Here is a 23861-nt window from a genome sequence, read left to right as displayed (position 1 = left end):
TTTCCTTGCCACCCAGTACAAGCTTCTGTTTCCCTACCACTACCAGGCCCTTTACTTTCAGCTCCCTTTGCAAAGTCTGACTGCCCTCTGTCTCTCCGGCCCATCCCTATTTGTGGTCTAACTGGATGTGAATGAACTTTGTATAATAGGTTTATGCTCTTTATTTTATGGGTTCTTGGACACCTGAAACATTTGACTGCAAAACCAGCTGTTTAAGGTACATTGTCATTATTTTTCTGCACTCCCTACAGGAGAAGTAAAATAAACTTTAATCAAAATGAAGAATTGCATATTCTGTTCGTATTAAAATAGACATCTGTGTTATTAAGAATATTGTTATAAAGCGTTCCCATTTTTTCTTTTCTTTAGGGGATGCTGTAACCACAAATGATGTGATAAACCAGTTATTACACCACGTTGGTGCCATGAGCATTCACCAACTTAATCTTCTTGCAGCTGGTAACAGTCTGCTAATCACAAATTTTCTGGGAAAGCAACATCCGATTGAGGCACATCATCTTAGCAGTATTTGTGACATTATGGAGAAAGCTATGGTCAATGGAGACACGTGCATTATCCGCTGTATTCTTGTTGTATTTCAGGTAAAAGTATTTCTTTCATCGGCTGCCTTAGTCACTGCATGTTTCAATAGGTATTATCCGATTGTAAGTTATTGAATATTTTTAAAATCTTTAAAAAGTGAATTGAGATATGTACCAGAATGCAAAGTGATAGATCTTTACTTTTAAATTGATTTCCATTGCCAAGTTAGAGAGTGCCTTTGAAGTTGTTTTTGGCCTGTCAAAGAATGATTGGAACGTCATTCTTCTGATCATGATTGGAAGCTCATCGGAGTCTCAGTTTATTTGCTTTGCTCCAATAGGGCTTAATTGTGCGTGCACTTGGGTTTTCTCAATCTTTGATTTCTCTAACACTGCATCTTACTTAGATTCTCATAAACTAAGTATTCTCTGTCATTGCTTTGTGAATCACCGATACAGTATTTAAGCTAAAACAGCATTAAAAGCACATATAAAGAGTACAGTTGATTTGAGGCTTATCCACTTAACTGGGTGATCTGCACTGTAACCAAAAAAAAAGGAAGGACATGAAATTCCACTGCTCTTTGAGACCACCTTACTAAATGTTTTCTACTTCATGTTTAGTGATAGGCAATCGCTGTGAGGGCTATGCTCTTGTCATCATTTTCTACTTGCAGTCATAAACTATACACTCTGCCACTTGCCACCATCTGTTCCTAGATTCAGGCAAGACATTTCGGTAATTTCTCTTTCACTCAAGCAGTTTAGTCACACAGTTGATTGACGCCCCTGCACTGTGTTCTGTGGTTGATGGTGGACTGTTATGCCATTTGTATGCCTCACCTTTGAAAATCCTTTCTAAAGCTTGATTCCCTCCAACACTTGGGTTGGCACTGCATAATCATATGCGAGGCATTGATGATAATGTCTGCCTGTTTGGATTGATACTACCTAACAGCTGTTTTTTCTTGAAAGTGTGCCATTGGTATTAGCCATTAAGATTCTGGCACAGGTTTATCTATTAATCATACAGGGAAAGGGGAAGAGAAAGGTAGAGGTGGTGGAATGTTCCCTATTCAGACCCAGAACAATTTTCAGCTTATTCCCAATTATAAAGCGAAACATTTCTACACAAAAGATGACCTAAACTTACTGTCCCTAGAGAGCAGAACACACTGTGCAGTAATTACCTTCACCCTTCATTGCTCTGGATAAGGGCACCCTCTTTGGCTTCCATCCAGGGGGTGATCAGTGAATTATAGGTAGATATTCAATCACTGTATCCCAGCAGGTGTCCATGTGTCTGTCATGCAATTATCCATCACAACTAGCTTCTCACTAAGTGTCAGACTCACCATACTCCGGATAAGCGGAAATAGTGGAAGAAAAGGAGGAGGAAGATGATTGTTTTGGAGCTGATAAGAGGCATAATTGCGTCAACACCGATAAGATCAGGGCGTGCATTTTTATAATTGGGAAAATTTATATAGTCCATGCAGAGGACACCACTGTTGGAACCAACCACCAGATAGTACCTCAGTTACATTACCCAAGTGAACATGCAGATTTAGCTCATGCATAATGGTGAAAGAGAAAATTAACTTCTTACCCTCAATGTACTTAACATTGAATCATGAGCAGCCCAGATTGCACCTCACCAGGATGGGAATGATAGGTACATTATATCAAACAAATCTCTGGCGTGTCTCACAAGCCAAGCAAAACTTGAGTCTGTCAATGTTGCTGTAGCACAAATTATGATCTATACACAACCACCTCACATACAGATGCTGTCAATAGAAAAATTTAATCTGTGACTTTCTTGGTGTAAAAAAAGATAGACTGTAGTGGCCACAATAGTAAAAGCTTCTGACACCTTGGCCAACTTATATTGATACAAAAGGCAAATGTGACATGATGTAGCCCACTTGTAACCAACCAAAACAACCAGGTTGGAAGCAAATGTAGTTCGAAAAGAGGTAAAACCTGCCCCATCTTAGATTCAGAGATGGTTAGCACAACGGTTTTTCTATAACTGGCAAACTTTGCTCTCCGGCAGTGCCAAGAGTGCCATTAAAACACCTAATCCGACCAGAATTGAAATCCAGATTCCTAGACAGACTTTTTGACATACAGATGCTATTTAGTGAAGATGTGAACTGGGCACATTATTCTCCGAAAAACTGCCCCTCAGGTGGGACCTTAATTTATTTGGAGAGCAAAAGGAAAATCTCCAGCTTATGGTTTAACAACCACTATTCCTTTAACATTCAGGTACTGTGGCCTGTTATTGTGTGCCACAACATAGTCTTTAAGTCTTCTTCACTATCTTTGTTACCGTCTGTGCTGTCTGAGTGTTACTAAGGAGTCTTCTACCACTCCAATATCTTTTTAGAAAGAAGTGTGTCCGATTACACAGCTAATTTGGAGAAACGTTGAACAGGCAGGAATTAAATCAATATTATCTGCTTACTTCAGGAGCGCTACTGCAAAAAAATTCTCATGTCTACATCAGTATGAAGTCCTATTGCTTTTCCTTCAGTAGCAGAGCATGTGTTTATTCCAGATACCACAACTAGTGGTGAGGGTAATTCTCTCTTCTCCACATAAGAAGCAGAAGTGAGTAGTGATTGAGAATCTCCTGATTATGAAATTGAAAAGGACTCTGCACCCAAGCAAGTCTAGGTTGGTGCAATGGAAACCTGAATATAGTTTCACGTACATAACCTGCTTTTATTGTGTTTTTTCAATAATGGCTTTTCTGTATCACTATATAAAACTACTTGATATATTCATATTTGTTTTTTAATTTTACCTCCTTCAAAACACAGTTAAAGCCTTCAGGATTAACATGTTTGGTTAGAATATACAAAAAGTCTTGTTGAGACTTTTGTTATGTGTCTCTTACCATCTTAGTCTACCATGGTTACTGCGGCCTGAGACAAAGAAAAGGGTCCAGTAACTACAGTAAAAATCATATTTTAACGTGTGCTTTTCTCTCACATTGGTGGTACTTTGGTTATAGCATATTATGGTCTACGTAATTGGGGAAAAATTAAAAGTATTTCTTCTCTCTAATGCTGTTGAAGAATTCCTCATCAGGCTTTCAGATGGTAAGACGGCAGTCTGATGGCACGTGGCAAGAGCTAGGAACAGCCCTGTATCCACATATATTTGAAAGAGACTATTAGTAATAGATTCCTTACCTTAGAATTACCCCCAGGTGTCAGACTGGATCCAGAGACTTTTTCTTAAGCAATACCCCTGCGCTTAGGTAGGTGGCGTCAGTTGACTCCACGTCCGTCATTGGGATGACGTTGCGGTGCCTACTTATACGCCCCCCTACGCACTGACATCAGTTCTTTCATTTTCCTCACCAGCCTAGCGCAGATCCGGAGAGAACTTGCCTTTTAGTCATTTTTTGACTAAACTGTTTTCGATTTTTGTGGACGTCTTTATTCGAGGCTTTGACTCCTGGTGCTCTAGGGATGTCCCATCGTTGGGCCGGATTCAAGCCTTGTGACTCCTGTCACAAACTGATGTCCATAACGGATCCGCACCTCGTGTGTCTCTGGTGCCGGGAGCGTGACCCCGACCCAAATTTGTGCTCTGACTGTCAGGCCATGAATCCAAAGTCTTTGCAGGAGCGGTTCCGAAAGCTTTTGGAGTCCCGGCAGTCTGCTCCGCGTCGCTCCCAGTCTTACTTGAGGGGAAGGTCTCAAGACTGGTCACGGAGTCACCACACCTCATCCAAGTCTTCGCACTCCTCAGGTAAGTCGAAGCACAAGAAGAAGGCGAAGAAGTACCGTCGCTCTTCGCTTTCCCCTGTCAGTCGGCTGACGCGACGTGGGAACCGGAGCATAGTCACTCTAAGGCTCCGTCTCCGATGCCTGATTAAAGGATGACTCCGCACCTCCCCCCATTTCCGGGAGCACAGGTGTCCCCGGCCCAGCTTTGTGTATTTTACAAAGCCCTCCATACCATCTTTGGGCAGCCCGACTCCGCTAGCGCGCCTTTCGGGCCCCACGGAGCCGGTTGGGGGCCCTGGGCCTTCGATGCCAGCGGCTCCGGCGCTGCAGGGTCCCCATGGATCCAGGCCTGGATCCGGATCGACGCCAGTCGACCTTTTTCGACCTTTCCCGGTGACGATGCCCCTGGCGCTGGCCGACGCCGTCCTCATCCCCGACATGGACACAGAGCCGGATCAACGTTGGCCGACGTAAAATCCGACGCCAGAGGGTACTTTTGTGCCCTTGTTAATCCCAGGTGTTCCCTATCGCCCTGAGGGTGGTGATGAGGACTGGGATGTGTCGCTGGACCCTTTAACAGACCAGCTGGAAAAGCCAGACTGAAGAGAGGAATTGGGTGACGCCAGTGGTCTGGATGCCTCCCCAGAACTTGGCATGTTTTCTCCCCCCAAAGTGGCTATGAAGGAGGGAACCTCTTATGCAGTGGTGGTGCATAGGACAGCCAAGGCTTTGGGCCTGTAGCTCCCTACAGTGGCAGTCAAGACTAACCTTCTGAAAGAGGTGCTTCAACCGGCGGCAACCTCCTCTGAACCCCTCTTACCCTTTAAAGAAGCCCTCACGGACGCCGTTCTGGACACTTGGTCCAAGTCCAGCACAGAGGCTCCTGTGGAATGGACGATTGCCCACCGCTACTGCCCGACTCTGGCCGATCTTGTTTTCCTCTCCCAACACCCTTCCCCAGAGAGTTTGGTGGTCCAAGCTTCTTCCTCCAAGGGCGCATTCCCTTCCGCACCCCCGGATAGGGAATCCAAGAAGCTGAATCATCTTGGGAAGCGTATGTTCTCTTCCTCCAGCTTGGCGCTGCGGTCCGTGAATACCCGCATGCCTCTTGGGCCGCTATACCCATACAGTCTGGTATACAGGTGCCCAAGTACTGCTTCAGTGTTCGGAGGAGGTCTGGGCCATTCTCTCCCAAGCAGTGGCGAATGGGAGAGATGCAGCAAAATTCACAATCTGCTGTGAACTGGACATCGCCAACTCTCTGGGCAGAACTATTTCCACGTCGGCAGTCCTTCTGCGCTACGCCTGGCTGAGGACGTCTGGTTTTTCGGGGGATGTACAGTCAGCTTTGCTGGACATGCCCGTAGATGGCTGTCGACTTTTTGGTGACAAGGCGGACTCGGCGCTCGAGCATTTTAAGGGCTACGGCCAGATCCTTTGGCCTCGCTGTGTCCTCCTGTGCCCTACAGTCTGCCTTTCGTGGCTACGGAAGGGGCACCCCACCATGTCCAACCCAGTCCAAGCACCGGCCCACATAAGCTGCCCAGCCTTTGCGTGACAGCGGACGTGGGTCCCAGCGACGCGGGTCTGGGAACCAGCAGGCGGGCCAGTCCACCCTTTCCCCCCCCCCGCGGCAGCCTCCAAACCCTCCTAGTCTGACATTTCAGGGCCATCAGCGATGAGGTGGGTTGCAGAATTCGCCATCACCTCTCCCACTGCCAAGCCATCACGTCAGGCAGGTGAGTTTTGCAAATAGTCCGAAGGGGCTATTTCCCCCTTCAAGACTACTCCTCCCTCCACCTGTCTGTCAATCGCATGTCAGAGGATCTTTTGGCGCTTCTCCACCAGGAAGGCTCAGCTCTCTTGTTGGCAAAGTGAGCTATCTAGAGGATACCTGCGCCAGAAGTAGTTCGTGGTTGCTATTCCCGCTACTTTCTGGTGCCCAAGAGGGACAAAGGCCCGCGCCCTATCTTAGACCTCAGGGCCTTCAACCGCTTCCTCAGGCTCAGGTCCTGTCTACCCTCGACCCTGGAGACTGAATGGTAGCAATGGACTTGCAGAACGCTTATTTTCACATCCCCGTCCTGACAGTCCACAGGCGTTACCTACAGTTCAGGTTAGGCCATGAGAATTTTCAGTTCACCATGCTGCCCTGCGGCCTTACCAGTGCCCCTTGGGTGTTCACGAAAGTCATGGTGGTGGTCGCAGCCCATCTGTGAAGATCAGGTATTCCAGTCTTCCCCTATCTCGACAACTGTCTGTTGAAGGCGGACTCGTCCCAGGTGGTCGTCTCTCACCTCCAGACTATGGCGGACCTCCTGCATTCGCTTGGGTTCAATATCAAGGTGCCGAAGTTACACCTGACTCCCTCTCAGTTGCTCCCTTTCATCAGAGCTGTTCTGGACACAGTGCAGTTTCGGGCCTATCCTCCTGAGCAGCGAGTCTGGGATATTCGGGCTATGATACTGATGTTTCAGCCTCTATCCCAGATTTCGGTGAAAATGACTCTGAGGCTGCTGGGCCTCATGGCCTCCTGCATCCTGCTGCTAGTTTAAGCCAGGTGGCATATGCGGGTTCTGCAGTGGAACCTGAAGTTCCAGTGGGCGCAGCATCAGGGGAATCTTTCCGACTATGTCCAGATCTCGGAGGGAACTGCACAGCAACTGCGGTGGTGGTTAACGAACCAGGACTGAGTCAGAGGCAGATCCCTTCCCCAGCCACACCTCATGGTGGTGACCGAGGCATCACTCCTCAGATGGGGCGGCTACCTGTGGAAGGCGGAGATCAGAGCAGTCTGCAACAAACAAGGCGGGGTGGGGTTGTGGGCCCTTTGTAAAGAGGCTCTTCGCATATGGACATGGCTGGAACATCGGGGCATTACCCTGGTGGTTCAACACCTGGCAGGTTCTCTGAACCCCAGGGCGAACAAACTCAGCCGTCGGGGCCTGGAGGATCACGAATGGTGTCTTCACTTAGAGGAATGTCCGGGCATATCCCTGGTGGTTCAACACCTGGCGGACTCTCAGCACGCTAGGGTAGACCAACTCTGCTGTCGAGGCCTCAGGGATCACGAATGGCGTCTCCTTCCGGAAGTAGTGCAAGCATTGCGAGTTGGAGTTTCCAGGGCAACTCTTGCTCAGAGATGCGTTTCATCTCAAATGGGGCTTAGGCCTCCTGTATGCTTTTCTGCCAATACCACTCCTGCCCAGAGTTCTCCAGAAGATCACTAACAACTAAGATCAAGATCCTTGTGGCTCTGGATTGGGCACATAGAGTCCGGTATCGCGAGTTGTTCGGCATGAGCGCAGATCCTCCGCTCAGTCTACCTCTTTGGGAGGACCTTCCATTGCAGCAACAGGGCAGGATTCTGCACCCGAAAATACTCTGCCTTAATGCATGCAGATTGTGCGGCCACAGTTGACAGCTTTCGACCTTGCGCCCCAAGTCTGTTATTCTATCTTGGCAGCCAGGTGTCCCTATGCCAAAACAGTATATTCTTGCTGTTGAAGCAAGTTCATTGCATGTACAGACAGGCAATCTGATCCTCTTTCTGCACTCCTTTCCCAGGTTCTTTTGTCCATTCCTTAGTCCAACAGGGCTCTGCTTTGTCTTTTTTCCATCTCCGCATTTCTGCGGTTGCCAGATCAGCCATCGTTCTTTGTACATAGGTTTTTGAAAGGTTTCCAACACATGTTCACACCTGCACCCTTCATTATGTCACAGTGGGATCTTAATTTAGTCGCCACATTCTTAATTTGTGCTTCTTTCGAGCCATTACACCGTTGTCCCATCAGGCTTCTTACCATCAAAATGTCCTTCATAGTGGCAATAAATTCTGGCCGAAGGGTCAGTGAGCTGCAGTCCTTGTAATCCAAGCCGCTGTACCTCACTATCTATCCAGACAAACTGGTCCTTCGAACTAAGCATCCTTTCTACCAAAGGTGGTAACTCCCTTTCATGTAGGCAGGTCCATCACCCTTTCCACCTTTTATACTCCGCCTCAGTCCTGTTAAAAAAAAATAAAAAAATGGAGAGACTTCATTGGCTGGACCCAAAAAAGGAAGTTGTTTTTCTGTCTTGACCGCACAAAAGAGTTCCAGGTGGATGATCAACTCTTTGTGGGGTATGTGTGAACCAAAAAAAGGGAGGGCGTTGCAGAAGCAGACCATCTCACTATGGATAGTGTGCTTCATCAAAATCTGCCAAAAAGCAACTTTCCAACCAGAGCTAAGGTTGCGACCGCCTCGTTCGCGCGCAGAGTAGCTGTCCTGTATTTCTGTCAGGTAGCAACATGGGCTTCACTGCACACGTTAATGAAGCAGTACTTCCTAGATAGTCAGGTCCTGCGAGATTGGCACTTTGCCCGTTCGGTCCTACATGAGTTTTTAGTATAAATCCGTGTCTCTGTCCCACCTCTGGGGAGGTAATGCTTGGGTATCTATTCTAAGGTAAAGAATCTGTGGGTATAAGTCTCTATCAGATGAACAAGTTACTACCTTCAGTAATGCCTTGTCTGGTAGAGACTATCTTGCTGCAGATACCTTACCAACCGACCCATCCTCCTTGCTCTGCGAACAGATTTCAGAGTCCGGGACTGTTTCCCTTTTAAGGGTCTTAGTTTCACACACTAGTGGTCACTGTTCTTCATGGCTCTGTGCTTCTTGCGTGGAAAGTCGCCAAAAGAAACTGACGTATGCGTGCAGAGATTTACTGTTCTTGTTGACAATATGGTATTGATTTGCTATGTAATGTTGTAAAATCATAAATAAAGTTAAAAAAAAAAAAAAAAGCATGCAGAGATGCCTCCTACATAGGCACCACGCATGTCATTTCCGACCTGACCAACGCTGACAAAGCCACGTGGAGCTGAACACCACCTACTAGCACACAGGAGTACCGCTTCCGAAACTTTTCTGGATCCAGTCTGATGCCTAGGGATTATTTTAGGGTAAGGAATCTGCAACTAAATAGAGCCAGATAAGGCGTTACCGAAGGTAAGCAACTTGTATAAAACATTTTGCCTGCTGATAAAAACCTTCGACAATCCAATAAAACTTGTAAATAATCACATTTTGTATTCACCCCAAATGTACATTTTCCATTATAATCTATGGTTATTGATTTTACAATCTTGCTTTCATAGCATGGCTTTCCAGCAGATCGAAATTTCAATACTGTTTGCCTAAGCGAGGGATTTGGCAGTGCATCAACATATCGGAACCCATACTCTTCCATTCATGAATTTTCCAGAAACTGTTCAAATGTTTTCTCCCTTAGATACAGCATATCTAAGCACAGTTTTTAGTCAAAGTGCACAGCCCAGTTTTCGAAATATTGATTTAGAAGTTCCTGTCCCCTAGCATTAGTTATTTTGCTGCATATTTCACGCCCTGTATTTCTAACCTCTTTTTGACCTTATCTTGTCTGTTTAGCACCAAGACAACATGTCCATGTGTAGCAGTGCAATTTAGAAATAATTTTAACTTATTTTTCTTTCCTTTAACCTCTTTTCTTTCTAGTTGAGCATATTGATACATAGTGGTCAGTGCTTGACATTTCCTTGCATTGTGTATTCCATTTAAATGTTTTGTGCTTTGTGTACATTTTTCTCCGGCCACCAGGTATCGTGCATCACTGTGTTAGTCAGTACTCTTCATCCACTGGTCTTTTTATCTGTCATTCACATTTTGCTTCTGTCTACTGAAGCAAATAGCATGGGGCAAGGGTTCCGCCCACTTCAGCCATTGGCTCTGTTGCACTGAGAGTGAAAGCATTCTCTTATGACATGTATACAGCCACCTAAAACGAAGTGCACTTCAGCGCCAGTCCAGATGGGCCAAAATGTACTTATGAACTTTTTTACGCTATATCACCTGGTTACAATAATTCAAAGCCAATAATACCTTTTGGTGGAGCCAATAAGAATCATATATTCCAGTGGTGTGCATTAAAACTAAAGAGGGTGTTCTATATATGTTCTAAGTGCACCTTCATACTATTTTATTAAGATTATGTGAAATTGTAATTGAAAGCATTTGGCTACCCCGCTTAGGAGGTAGTATTTTTGATTATTTTTTTGGCATATGGTTGCAATAAAAATGTTTTTAATAAACGGTCACACAAGCTTACCAAGGGCAGATGTATTAACTTTGTCAATACTTGTTGATGATTTTATTCTGGTTAATCTAAGAATTTTGTTACACACGATATTTGCACATTTGCACTTACCGTGTTTGCTGAATTTGCACTGCTGCATCGCTGTTTCCATATCACTCTCTGTACCATTTGCGGGGCCAGAAGGGGGAACTAGCAATAACATACCGCCATTTTAAGTAGGGAGCGGTTAGCGCTCTAGTGTACCGGAAGTCTTGGGCATAAATTCCACGCTGCCGCGACCGCGCAGCGCTACCTCCCTAGATGAAGCTGTGTCTAATGCTCGTCAGGTTGGTGCTTGGTTTGTTGAAACTTTTACTAATAATTTTTAAAATACCCTCTCATTTTACTGTATTTGCTATTTAGAACGATATTTGCACATTTGCACTTACCGTGTTTGCTGAATTTGCACTGCTGCATTGCTATTTCCATATCACTCTCTGTACCATTTGCGGGGCCAGAAGGGGGAACTAGCAATAACATACCGCCATTTTAAGTAGGGAGCGGTTAGCGCTCTAGTGTACCGGAAGTCTTAGGCATAAATTCCACGCTGCCGCGACTGCGCAGCGCTACCTCCCTAGACGAAGCTGTGTCTAATGCTCGTCAGGTTGGTGCTTGGTTTGTTGAAACTTTTACTAAGAATTTTTAAAATACCCTCTCATTTTACTGTATTTGCTATTTAGAACGATATTTGCACATTTGCACTTACCGTGTTTGCTGAATTTGCACTGCTGCATCGCTGTTTCCATATCACTCTCTGTACCATTTGCGGGGCCAGAAGGGGGAACTAGCAATAACATACCGCCATTTTAAGTAGGGAGCGGTTAGCGCTCTAGTGTACCGGAAGTCTTAGGCATAAATTCCACGCTGCCGCGACCGCGCAGCGCTACCTCCCTAGACGAAGCTGTGTCTAATGCTCGTCAGGTTGGTGCTTGGTTTGTTGAAACTTTTACTAAGAATTTTTAAAATACCCTCTCATTTTACTGTATTTGCTATTTAGAACGATATTTGCACATTTGCACTTACCGTGTTTGCTGAATTTGCACTGCTGCATGGCTGTTTCCATATCACTCTCTGTACCATTTGCGGGGCCAGAAGGGGGAACTAGCAATAACATACCGCCATTTTAAGTAGGGAGCGGTTAGCGCTCTAGTGTACCGGAAGTCTTAGGCATAAATTTCACAATGCCGCGACTGCGCCGCGGGCGCGCCAAAGGCAAACCCGTCCGCGCCAGGTCCGGGCCTAGGGCCACCTCCCCTGGTCCTTCTACACTTATCATCAGAAGATATTCCAGGGATGAATTGTTGAGTTTGGACCCGAAAGGTGGCGGGGCACGTTGCACAAGGGTTAGCCCTGACTGCATCAGGGGCTTGCGGGTTGAGCAATGCAAAAATTGCCACAACATTTGGACGGCGGAGATTGATGGTAGAACAGAGGGAAAAAAACCCTAGAAGTAGCTTCAGTCCAACTGAGCATGAGCCTCTTAAATGTCTTCTTTTAAATGCCAGGTCTTTAATTAAGCATAGTGTAGAATGTGCTATACTTATAGAAGACTATCATATTAAGTTAGCCCTTATAACGGAATCTTGGACTAATGAAACGTCGGGCCCTGATCTTGTTAATGCCATTCCCCCAGGCTTTCTATGCTTTACGCTTGATACACCTATCAAAAGGGGAGGTGGTTTGGCAGTAATATATCATGAAACCCTAAAGTCCTCCTTCAGCAAGGCCTCCAGTCTGGACTGTGAGGCAGTGTCTATTAACATGCAAATATCTGATCATGACACATTTAATGCCATTCTTCTTTATCGTCCCCCAGGGCCTAAGGGTAGGTTCATAGATTCGATTGGTACACTTCTAGAGGAAGGGCTGTGTAATAAGTCTTTCACTGTAATGGGAGATTTTAACTTCCATCTTGAAGATTTTATCAAACTGCAGCAGATATTTAGTGGAGGGGATCTTAAGCAATTAGTGATAGATCCTACTCACTCTGCAGAACATATTTTGGATGGGATCTTCTCAAATAATCCCTGCTTGACCTATACTAAAACAGTCCCTCTTACTTGGACGGATCATGCGGCGATTCTTTTTGATCTTAAACAAACTGAGTGTCATCTTCTTAAATCCTCCACTAAGGTAGCCACAATTACTAGGGATTGGAAAAACATTGATAGTTCAGAATTGACGAATCTGTTGACTCTCACAGCCGGTTCCATCATCAAATGTTGATCTGGATACAACCTCCTACACAATATGGATAGATGCTGCCTGCCGGAATTTAGCGCCAGGTAAACAACGCATTCTCAAACGGATAGTGCCATCTGCTCCTTGGTATTCTGAAGAATTAAAAAAACAGAAACTTGAATGTAAAAAACTAGAACACAAGTGGAGCTAGAGGTATGAAATTAATGATAAAGAGATCTGTAAATTATCTCTTGCCAAATATAAAAAATTGCTCTTTGAAACTAAGAAAATTTACTTCGGAGAACAAATTAGGAGGGCAGGACCCTCATCCAAGGTCCTGTTTAGCACAATTTCTAGACTCACTACTCCTGCTAGCCCTAGAACCGAAAGTAATCCAGAACTTTGTGAGACTCTGGCTGCTTTTTTCCTACAAAAGGTAGAAAAGATTTTTCTGTCTCTCTCCCTCACTTCCACTGATGCCAGGAAGACTCCTTTAAAACAACCCCGCGATGGTAACAAGCACATTCCAATTCTAGATCATTTTGTATCTTTGAATTCATCTGATGTTCTTAAGCTTTTATTTGCTATTCGATCAGGCTCCCCTATGAACCCCTGCCCAGTTTCTATTTTGAAACAGGTTCCGGAAGTGATTGTGGCGGTCCTTACCCCATTGTTTGCATCGATTTGTGATAAAGGCCACTTTCCAAGTGCCTGGAAAATCGCTTCCATTCTTCCCCTTTTAAAGAAGCCTAATTTAGACCCATCAGATCCTTGTAACTATAGGCCCATCTCTCGGCACCCTTTTCCTGGGAAAATTATCGAGAAGGCCATTAATGGTCAACTCAGTGCCTTCCATCAAACCAACTCATTGCTTGATAACACACAGTTCGGCTTTCGTGCTGAAGACAGCACTGAGTTGGCTTTGATTAAATCCACTGAGGAGATCCAAAAGACCTTGGACCAAGGAGGTGCCGCTATACTCATCTTATTGGATCTCTCCACCGCATTCGATACGGTCCATCATGTTCTCTTGATGGACCGTTTATCGGCAATCGGGATCACAGGTAAGGCTTGGGATCTTCTCAAGTCATTCCTGACTAACAGAACCCAGACAGTAGATCTTGGCAGTGATAGATCCAAACCCTTTTCTCTTCCCTGTGGTGTTCCGCAGGGCTCCTCGCTTAGCCCTACATTGTTTAATGTGTATGTGGCACCGCTGGCCGTTTTGATTAGATCATTTGGATTCCAGCTAACGACATATGTAGACGAGACACAAATTGTGTTGTCCATTAAAAAAGGATCTGAGGCTGAGATTGGGTCCAGATGTAACAACTGTATGCAGGAGATCTCAGCCTGGATGGCTTCAAACTGTTTGAAGCTTAATGCGGATAAAACAGAGGTAGTTATCTTTGGGAATACTGCTAACCTCTGGACCCCAAATTGGTGGCCAGCAACAATGGGCTCGCCCCCTGCACCGGTGGTGCGGGCTAAGAATTTGGGAGTAATTATTGACTCAGAACTCTCTTACAGTGACCATATTAGTAGGGTTGTGTCCTCTTGCTTCTTCGTCCTTCGAACCCTTAGGAAAATTAAACTTCTTCTCCCTGAAGACAGCCTGAAGACAGTAGTCATAGCGCTCATTCTGTCACGACTGGACTACTGTAATTGTCTCTTTATCAACATCCAGGAGAGACATTTGGCTAGACTCCAGATCGTGCAGAATGCGGCAGCCAGGCTGATTACAGGGACACCTAAATTTGTCTCTGTAAGAACGGGCCTCAGGACGCTTCACTGGCAGCCTGTTAAACAACGAATTCAGTTCAAGGCACTGTGTATTGTTTTTAAGGCACTCAGTCAAGCTGGTCCTGTTTTTCTGAAACATGCCTTTCAGTGGTATGTGCCTGGAAGAGATCTTCGTTCGGCTCAGGCTAAATTAGTTACTCCTTCCCGTTTTAACAAAGTCAATTGGGGAGGTAGGAGCTTTGGCCACTGTGCTGCTAAGGCATGGAATGGTCTGCTTCCCCAGCTTAGAAACATCACCGAGCTCCTTCCTTTTAGGAAACAATTAAAAACCTAACTTTTTACATAACTTTCTTTTTAGCATAATGGCTGGCTGATTTTAGGAGGGTAATTGCACAGCGCCAGGACACCTCCGGGTGAGAGTGCTTTAGAAATCATTTTAACATTAACTTGTGTTCCCTGTCAAAGTGATAATTACTCCTGCCAGGTGCATCCAAGACATGAGTGAATATCAAACCTATAGCATCAGTGGAGGAATTGTATATTTGTGGGGGGTTTTTGTACCATGCTGACACATCTCCTTCCAGCACTTCAGAGTGCCAGGTCAGGTAGGTTTATGTAGTGACTTGGAATGTAGTTATTACACGAATCCTCAATAATCTATTTGAGTCTTGCTTAATTGTGATAAGAAATTACATTTTGGCATGTAAAGGATATGATAGTCTAATAGTTACTTATAAAGTTTAAACTAAACCAAGAGCTTGTCTGAAAACTATGCTATTACATATTAAGTTATTTTTTAAGTGTTTATGAAAATGTTCTGTTTTATTCCAGGTGGTGTTAAAATGTTTCTTCAGCCCACAGACTGAAAAAAATCGTGATGTTGTTCGTAGATGTGGATTGCTGCTTTGGCAGTTGCTAATGGCACCAAAGGACCAGATTTGCCCTGATATTCAAAAGGAAGTCTGTCTTGCAATTAGGTATGCACAATGTTTAACTTATCGAGGCTCCCCAGTGACTGCATCCATTACTTTTCCAGTAGTTGAGCCTTCCAAAAATAATATGCTGTAAAATACTTTAAATGGCTCCCTCCACCCTATACTTCTTCAAATTTTCCCATTGTCTCCAGTTAGAAAGGATTCTGAAATATATTTTTATAACCCATTTCTTTTATTGTAATAATCTTTTGTGTAATATCTGCTGTTTACTAGGGCTCTTTTATATTAAGAAAGGAATATAACCTTGGTGAGGGTAGGGGTTCCTACTGTTCTTGGCATTAATGATGCTCTCTTTTGATGCCATTGTTCCTCTTCAAATGGGAGTTTGGGGTTGTGGGCACTAGATTAATGTGAGTTTTTGAGGTTTTTCAATGTGGAATTTAGTTTTACAATTGCAAGGGTATTTCTTCAGAGTTTTTCATTGATTATTTATTTTGTTTTCTCTGACAAATCTACTCTCAGCTTTAGGCTTTAAGTAACTACTTGACTAGAGACATTGTGCATTTGACACATTTGCATAGACTGTTTGCTCAATGGCAGCACCCTTCTTACATGGAGCATATCGGGCACCATTTTGGACCAACTTTTATGAATTGAACCTGGAGGACAAAATCAACCATCTTTGCCAGTTTAACAAACACATCTTCAAGAAACACAAGCTTCCTCACAGGCAATCAACTTAACATTCTCAGCCAGCACCTTATTTGTTTGGTGGTTGAAGAGATGTGAAAAATGAAAGTGCAATAGTAAAAAACAAGACTAGATTCCTTTCTTTGAGTCTTTGGCTGCGGGAAGAAACCAGGCAACTGAATTGGCTGGTTAACATAGAAGTGCGTGATGACTTTAGAAAGGGATTGTAGATGTTATTTCCTTTGCATCAGCAAACAGATGTTTACCTGTATCTAAGGGAACCATTGCAAGAAAATACAGCGATTCTACAGGCATACTGGAGGAGAAACCAAGGGCTCACTTGACCAGAAAAAAGGGGCAAAGGTTTTCAATAATGACACATGTATGGCAGCAACATGGCCATCAGTACATACCTTCACCAAACACTATTGTGTGGATATTCCAATCAGTTGAGAAGCACAGGTGTTATGTTATACCTATTTGTATGGTGTCCTGGCACCTTACAAGGGGTTGTTTACCTGGGCCTATTGAAAGAGCCAAGTTTTCAGTTTCTTATTGAACTCTAGGATGGAGCTGATGTCTCCGAAATGGTAGGGGAGATTGTTCCAGGCTTTGGAGGCAAGATAGGGAAAGGCATTGTTCCCAGCTGTGACTCAGCGTATTTAAGAGGCGTAAACGAGTAACAAATTGGGCGAGCTTAGCTGTCTGGTCCGTGTGTGGAACTGGATGCGGCTGTTAAGGTATGCTGGACCTTGGCTGTGTAGTGCTTTGTAAGTGTGTGTGAGGAGTTTCAAGAATGCACTCCTGTGGATAGTTGGCAAGTAGAGATCCATGATGTGTTTCTATATGTTATTGCAGTGTAGTAATTTGAGCTTGTCTTGGGGCTGCGTTCTGTATGACTTGGTACCTATTGGTGGGTTGAGTGGTGATGCTGCCATAGAGGTAGTTGCTGTAGTCCAGTCTGCTATTGATGAAAGCTTGCAAAACGGACCTTCTGGTGCCCAGCAAGATCCATCCGAAGACTTTGAGTAGCTTGAGGGTGTAGAAAAGGTGGATGAGACCATGTTGACTTAGTTGATCATTCCCGAAAAGGACCGATTCTGTTTTACCCCTGTTGAGTTTTAAGCATTTGATTTTCATCAAGTCCGCGACCTTGGACATGTAGATGAATAAGATCACTTGGATGTTCAAAGAGTCTTCTGCTAGAGGGAGAGTATGAGCTGGGTGTCAGTGTATGAAACAATGCTGAATTCATTTGTGTAGATGTTGGTGAGAGGGGTCATTTAGTTGTTAGTGTGGCTCAGCAAGAAGCCTTGAGGGATGCCACAGTTGAATTTGGAGGTGGTGGATAAATACGGGGTTCAGCTGACTGAGTGGGTCCTGAGAGGCAGGGGCTAATCTATTGAAGGGCTAGGCTGCTGATTTTGCTCCCGTGGAGCCTTTGGATGAGGATGGGTGGGTGATGCTGTTGAACGCTGCAGAGATGTCTTGTTGGGAAGACTGCCTCTGTATAACCTTTGTCCCTGATGAGACAGAAGTCATCGTTGGCAGTAATGAGGGCTATTTATGTGGGTCTGAATCCGGATTGAGAAGTGTACAGGAGGTGTTGATGAGCTTTTTAAGTACTTTGGCCTGGTAGGGGAAGCTGGAACTAGGTCTGTAGTTAGCCAATGTCATGGGGTCTGCTAAGGGTTTCTTCAAGAGTAGTGGGATGGCAGTAGGTTTCGAAGAGTCTAGGAAGGTGGATGGAGAGAGAGAGAGGGGTGTTCAAATGGGTTTGGGGGCTATGCAGTATGAGTCTTTTGGCGAACATGAATGAGTTCCATGCAATCCACTTTTCTTCTACATATGTTAATTACCCAGGTTCACACAGACATTTAGGTTTCTTAAGAATGATGTCACTTGCCTTGATGCATTTCAGAGCCGTTTTGATGTGGCATTGTTTAGATACAACTTGTGCTCAGAGTGCATGACCAAGCATTAGCTTCATCAGAGCAGACCATTTGTAGAAAGTCACAAGTTAGCTCTTGTCTCTCACGTGATGTATACTTTTTAATTTATAGAGCTAGATTTGGACTTCCTGCTACAGAAGAAAACATCAGATGTCATAATTATGCCTACAGGCTTCTATGCAACAGTGACAAAAGAAATGCCCTTTTTTAGATGAAGTGTTGAACTTACCTTTCCACCGCTCCCTCGATCAACAAGATTATTGTGAAATTCCAATTCACTCTCTGATGATCCTGCAGCTCTGAACAGACTGAGACAACAGTGGTGCTCAAACATCCTTTTGTCAGTAGTCTTACATATTGTAATATTTTATCTACTGCTGGATACTTCTATCTGCAGATTCTTCACCTGCTAAATAGTCCCAGTCAAGAGACTGGGTATGGAAAACTTCAAAGCTGTCGATTCACCAGTAAGGGGTGCCAGACTAGGCTGATGCCGGAAGTGACGTCGGGCATCATTCCTAAGGCCATTAAGCTCCCACACTGGCACGGCATCAGGTCCCTTTTTTCCCCCACGCCTTTGACAAGAGCCTGGAGCTTGCGCTTTCCTGAGAGTTGTGTGGATTTCTCCTCCCAAACGCTGGGGCTGGAAGCCCTGTCAAGATTGTGAGGGACAGATGTCGATTACAGATCCCCACTATATTTGTTTGTGGTGTTTTGGGTCTGACCACGACTCCTGTCACTGCATCACGCCTTAGTACAACCCCTAAGGCCAAAAAGCAGTGCGAAGCTCTTTATGGCCGAGCTACTTTGCAAATTAAAATAACCACACCTGTTTCTTGATTTATTTCCGAGTAGAATTTCCTCAGCAGCATGAGGACCAAAGTGACGTTACAAGCTGAAATCACACGGCCTGGTGGAATTGGAGTTTTCGTTAGGGACCTAAGGATTTGAAGCGAATTCGTTTTTCTGAATGATTGATTATGAATGATGTCTGTATTCATGTATGTATATGATATGTAGGAATATGGCCTTTCTCCACAATTTATTATTTTGTGGCCTTGTTGACGTTTCCTCTTGATAAAAATTATGCCTATTTCGTTTTTATACTATTTTGCCTTCTGTCAGAATAATTACGTACATCAGAAAAATAGATTACAATTTGTAAGAAACTAATGTATGGCATGCTTTTGTTCAAATGCGTCCGGTTTCATTGCCATGAGCTGATGTCTGATATATTGAATTTGGTTTGTCGTTTGTCCGAATTTTTTGGTGGCATGTCCCTCATTTAAATATGAGCATAGCATGGCTTCTTGTGCACTTGCATAAATCGTACTTCAATATATCTGGTTCTATTCTGAAATACATCGTTTTAATATGATCTTTAAGAGAATCGTGCAATTTATTGATAATCTTGCAATTTAGTTTGTCTGTTTTATTGTAGCTCTGGTTTAAACATCCTGTATCCCGGAGAGATGGAGCTTAATAACTTACTTAAGCTGGTCTTAACTGAAGGTGAGGCACTTGGAATTACCCAGGGCAGTAAAAATTAGATGAAACAAATATATTTACATTATTACAAAATGTGTTTTATAAATAAGTATTTTTTTTCAATAATCAATTCATCATTTTCTAGCTTGGCGTCATTTTATTTGAGGATTTTTATTGTTGTCTACAACTAAAGACATTTTGAAAAGCAGTTTAGTTAGTTACACAAGTCTCATTTTTATGGAACGAATGGGTTTATTTCTTCAGAAAGTTTGCCAAATTTCTTGGTAAAAACAAATTAAGATTTTTATTTTTGATAAATAAAACGTTGATGGAAATTATTTAAAGTTCCTTTTTATTAAATTAAGCCACCGAAGGGACCCTTTTAACCTATAGCACAGCAGGTGTTACTCTTATGATTAATATTGCAAGTCTTGATTATTTCAGGGGCATGTTTTTAGGGAAGCGTTTTATTAATAGTATCTTGTGCATGTCGGTACAAAAGGGGGTGGTGATGGACGGAGCATCAGAACCAATCAAACACTCACACCCAGTCAACAGATCTGGGTTTGATCCATCACCGTTCTTTAGCCCACTCTGCCACCCCAGTTCAGACATGGCCATATGCAAATCAGTCTGACCCTGTGCCTCATGGGAACAGTCCAGCCCGAACTGCCAAGCCATGCCTTCCCTGGACCGGAAACAAGCTTCCTAGGACCGGTTTCTGGCATTTCAGCCGTCTTCAGCCAGGCTTGCTTGAATCCAGTGGCAAAGTGAGCAAGGGACTCACGTCTGAGCATACCCTGCCAACTTATGGCGAACAAAGCGGTACAAAAGGGGGTGGTGATGGACGGAGCATCAGAACCAATCAAACACTCACACCCAGTCAACAGATATGGGTTTGATCCATCACCGTTCTTTAGCCCACTCTGCTACCCCAGTTCAGACATGGCCATATGCAAATTAGTCTGACCCTGTGCCTCATGGGAAAAGTCCAGCCCGAACATTATTCGTTTGCTGCCAGTCTGTCCTAATAAGTGAGTAGGCATTTTTGATTGCAACACGCTGCTGGTAACTAAATTCCATTCTCTTTCAGGTGAGAGGAATAGTGGTCTTTCTCTACTTCGTGATGTAATTTTGACTAATTTAGCTGAACAGTTGCAACACAATCGATTTGGAAGCGAAGAGGATGAACATTACAGGTAAAACGAAAGATAAAATCAACTGTTAAACATTCTTATCTTTATCCTAAGCTATTAAGAATGAGGAACTGTTTTACAACATACCATTGCAGCATGTAATTTCATTCACGTTGTAACTGGGCTAAAAAGTTGTAAAATGTAGAGAAAAGAAGGACAGTGCTGAGCATCCTAGATACCTATGCTTCACATGTGTCCTAGAGTTTGTTATTCTTTATGGGAATCTCCGCTGATGTTCATAACTGCCAAACATTACTGACTGCCAGAGGGATTCTAGAACACTTTCCAAAACAAATGTTCCCTTTTGATCAAACATATGTATTTTCCCTAAACAAAAGGTAGTTGCAGTTGATCACTAAGTGGCTAAACTATCAAAAAATAGATAATCCTACTCTTGATACTTCTAACAGCAGATTCCTCAGCTTGTCTATATTCCTCCGGTGTCAGACTGGCTCTGGAAAAACTCTAAACCAGAACTAAGTTCTGCTGCGAAATTGAAAAAGAGAGCTACATATAAGTGTCACCTGTGCCCGCTGACGTCAGTTCCCTTCTTCTGCACCTTCAGACTCTGATCTGGAGCTCTCCTCCTTTGACAAGAAAATTGTCTCAGAGATTTTTCCAGTGTGCAAGGGAAATATCTAATTCTGAAATGACAGGTTTTAAACCTATTAGGGACCTTTGCCAACAAATGTTGGTGACATATCCCCATGAAGTTTGCCTCTGGTATTTTGGGCCATAACACAAAACCTTCAGTGACTGAGAGGAGATAGGCCTGTAGGCCATACTAGATCGTTAAGTGGAACTTTGTCATAAAACACTGCAAGACTCCCTGTCATCTTTGGTCGAGGGCAAGGCCCCGTTTCCACTCTCGTAGACATTGACATGGCAGATCGTCATGTTCGAAGTCTTTGTGTAAGTCGAAGAAGAAGCACAACAAGTCTAAGTGGGAATTAGCCACTTACTGCCATTCTCAATCTCCAGGGAGCGTGCAAGGGACAATCTCTAGATCTCCTGATGAGCTGATTCTTTCTCTGGTCCTCATGCACTCTGCCTTTCCAGCTTTGTTGAAGAGGTCACTGCAAATCAAGACGTTTAGGGAGGTTCTGCTGTGCATTTTTGGCACTCTGGCGTTCCTTTGGAAAAGGATCTGCAAGGGCCTCCTGTCGTGCTACTGCCGGCAGGTTCGCCCTCAGAGTAATCTTTGCCCTTCAAAACTGCTTTGGGTTCTTCACCGGCTTCAGTACACACTTCAGTTCTTTTGTCAAAATCTGCACCAGTCTCCGACATTGATGATGGAGAATCCGCTACCTGTAGTGCTTTTTGACTGTGAGACGAACTCATCTTGACCTCTGGCGAGGTCGCGCCACTGCAGCAACCCCAATTGGCAGTCGTCATAACTCTGACTTCCTGCCTTTACTGTGCAGTCACCCACAGACACTACATCAGATTTTCTGCTCAGATTCAGACCAAAGTCATACTTTTTATGATGATGCAGATGAATTTGTCCCACAATATGATGAAGAAAACTGGTTTGAAGAGCTACAGGATGCCAGTGGCCTGAACGCCGCCCCAAACATCTGAATTAGTCTTGCCTACTGGTCCAGCCACGGAGGAGACCTCATCATTTACTGTAGTGATCAAATAGGCTGCAGAGGTCCTTGTCCTATAGCTTCAACCTAGCCAGATACCTACCAAACCTCTGCTGCCCTTTTATAAAGCCTATAATCGATACACTTTTGGGTACTTGGGCAAACTCATTTTGTAGCCCTCCAGTCAATAGACCGGTTGCTCGCTACCACAAACCGGCTATAAGTGACCATAACTTTCTAATGCAACAGCCAACCCCAGAGAACTTGGTGGTGCAGGTGTCTACCAGCAAAGTAAACCGAAACCAGGGTCCCGGTGTTCTCTACAGGAAGGGTCCCCCCTCAGCTTGTCTGTGTAGTGTGTGTGTGTGTCTCTAAAGCAGCTGCAGTATTTAGCCTGTTTTGAGCTGACACAGCACTGGGCACGGACTGGAAAGAAACAAAATAACGGATTTGTTTCTTTTCAGTCCGAGCCTGCCAGGCACCGTACAGGGGTGGGTGTTGGGCCCCTGAGAAAGAGAGTCCTCCATAGAGCACTGTACGTTTTTAAAGAAAAGAGGCATCACAGAATTTGAGTAGAGTTGGGATTGTCTCCTTTCCTAGAGAAAAATGACAGCCCGCTCTTCACATTTTTTTTTTTAAGAACAGATTTTATTAAGCGATTGCATTACAGTTGCTGAGCCCTGACCTCCAGGTACGTCAGCCAGGCGGGTGTATCACAATAACAACATCACAATCCGTTTTGTTTTACTGTTAAACTAAGAACATGCTACTCCTACTTTCAAACCTATACTATCCCGCAACCCTCCTCTCCCCCCCTAACCCCCTGCCCCCTCCTACCGGTTCCCGCCCCCCCCATCGCATGGTCACTGTTTCGGTCCCCCTTCCTATCGCTCGGCCCCCATCCGTAACGTGGTGTGTTCCTGGCCTGCCCTGTCTCCTCATAATTCCAGCACTGGGTTCTGGTCCACTGGCGGCTCCAACCAAATGCCTCTGAAGTCTGCCCACCGCTTCCAGATTTTAAAATGTTTACGCGGGCATCCCCGAGCCACGAAGATCGGTTGCTCCATGCCCATGCAAAAATCAAGTCCCCTTTTCCAGGCTAGCACCGAAGGGGGCCGCGGCGCTCTTCACATTTTAAGATTCTGCCAAGGCCTACAAACAATTCTTTAGTAAAACCTAAAATCCGTATTGATTTTAACATTGCAAATACAAAATCCTTAGCACACAAACAATAACATCCTATTCTTAAGTATCATGATTAAAGCGGCAGCAGTTCCGAAAGAATTTCTGATGCAGACTCGTTCTTGTCAGTTTTCTTGTAGAACTTTTTAATAACACGGACTGTGATTCTGTAGGTAAGCCAATGTCAAATGCCAACACGTGTTTCGTCGCTTTTAAGAATTACATGCAACTTTTTCAAGGCTGTATTGGCTTCAAACAAACGATGAAAAGTGGTGATAATTCCAAACCACAATATCCTGCGGCGTGAGAAGTGATATCAAAATGGGTATGAGTATGATGCACAGTATACTTGCAAGAAGACACGTTTCCTCATCTGGAACGGTGTTGTCCGTCTCACGCCGAAACCCTCGAGTACGTTCGCATGTAATTCTTAAAAGCGACGAAACACGTGTTGGCAT

The 23861-nt window shown here is 44.3% G+C and overlaps 1 protein-coding gene across 2 annotated transcripts in view; it reads left to right on the top strand.

Annotated features, from left to right (window-relative positions):
- HECTD4 (HECT domain E3 ubiquitin protein ligase 4) overlaps positions 1-23861 on the top strand; it is a 2430065-nt gene that overhangs the window by 278764 nt on the left and 2127440 nt on the right. For both annotated transcript variants that reach the window (XM_085634374.1, XM_085634373.1), the window contains exons 12-15: positions 370-602; positions 15203-15348; positions 19390-19460; positions 20530-20635. In XM_085634374.1, the coding sequence (XP_085490500.1) occupies positions 370-602; positions 15203-15348; positions 19390-19460; positions 20530-20635 (556 nt within the window). The remainder of the gene's footprint in view (positions 1-369; positions 603-15202; positions 15349-19389; positions 19461-20529; positions 20636-23861) is intronic.

Source organism: Triturus cristatus, chromosome 11, assembly GCF_964204655.1.
Source record: "Triturus cristatus chromosome 11, aTriCri1.1, whole genome shotgun sequence".
Lineage (NCBI taxonomy): Eukaryota > Metazoa > Chordata > Amphibia > Caudata > Salamandridae > Triturus > Triturus cristatus.
This window is presented reverse-complemented; position numbering and strand designations above follow the sequence as displayed.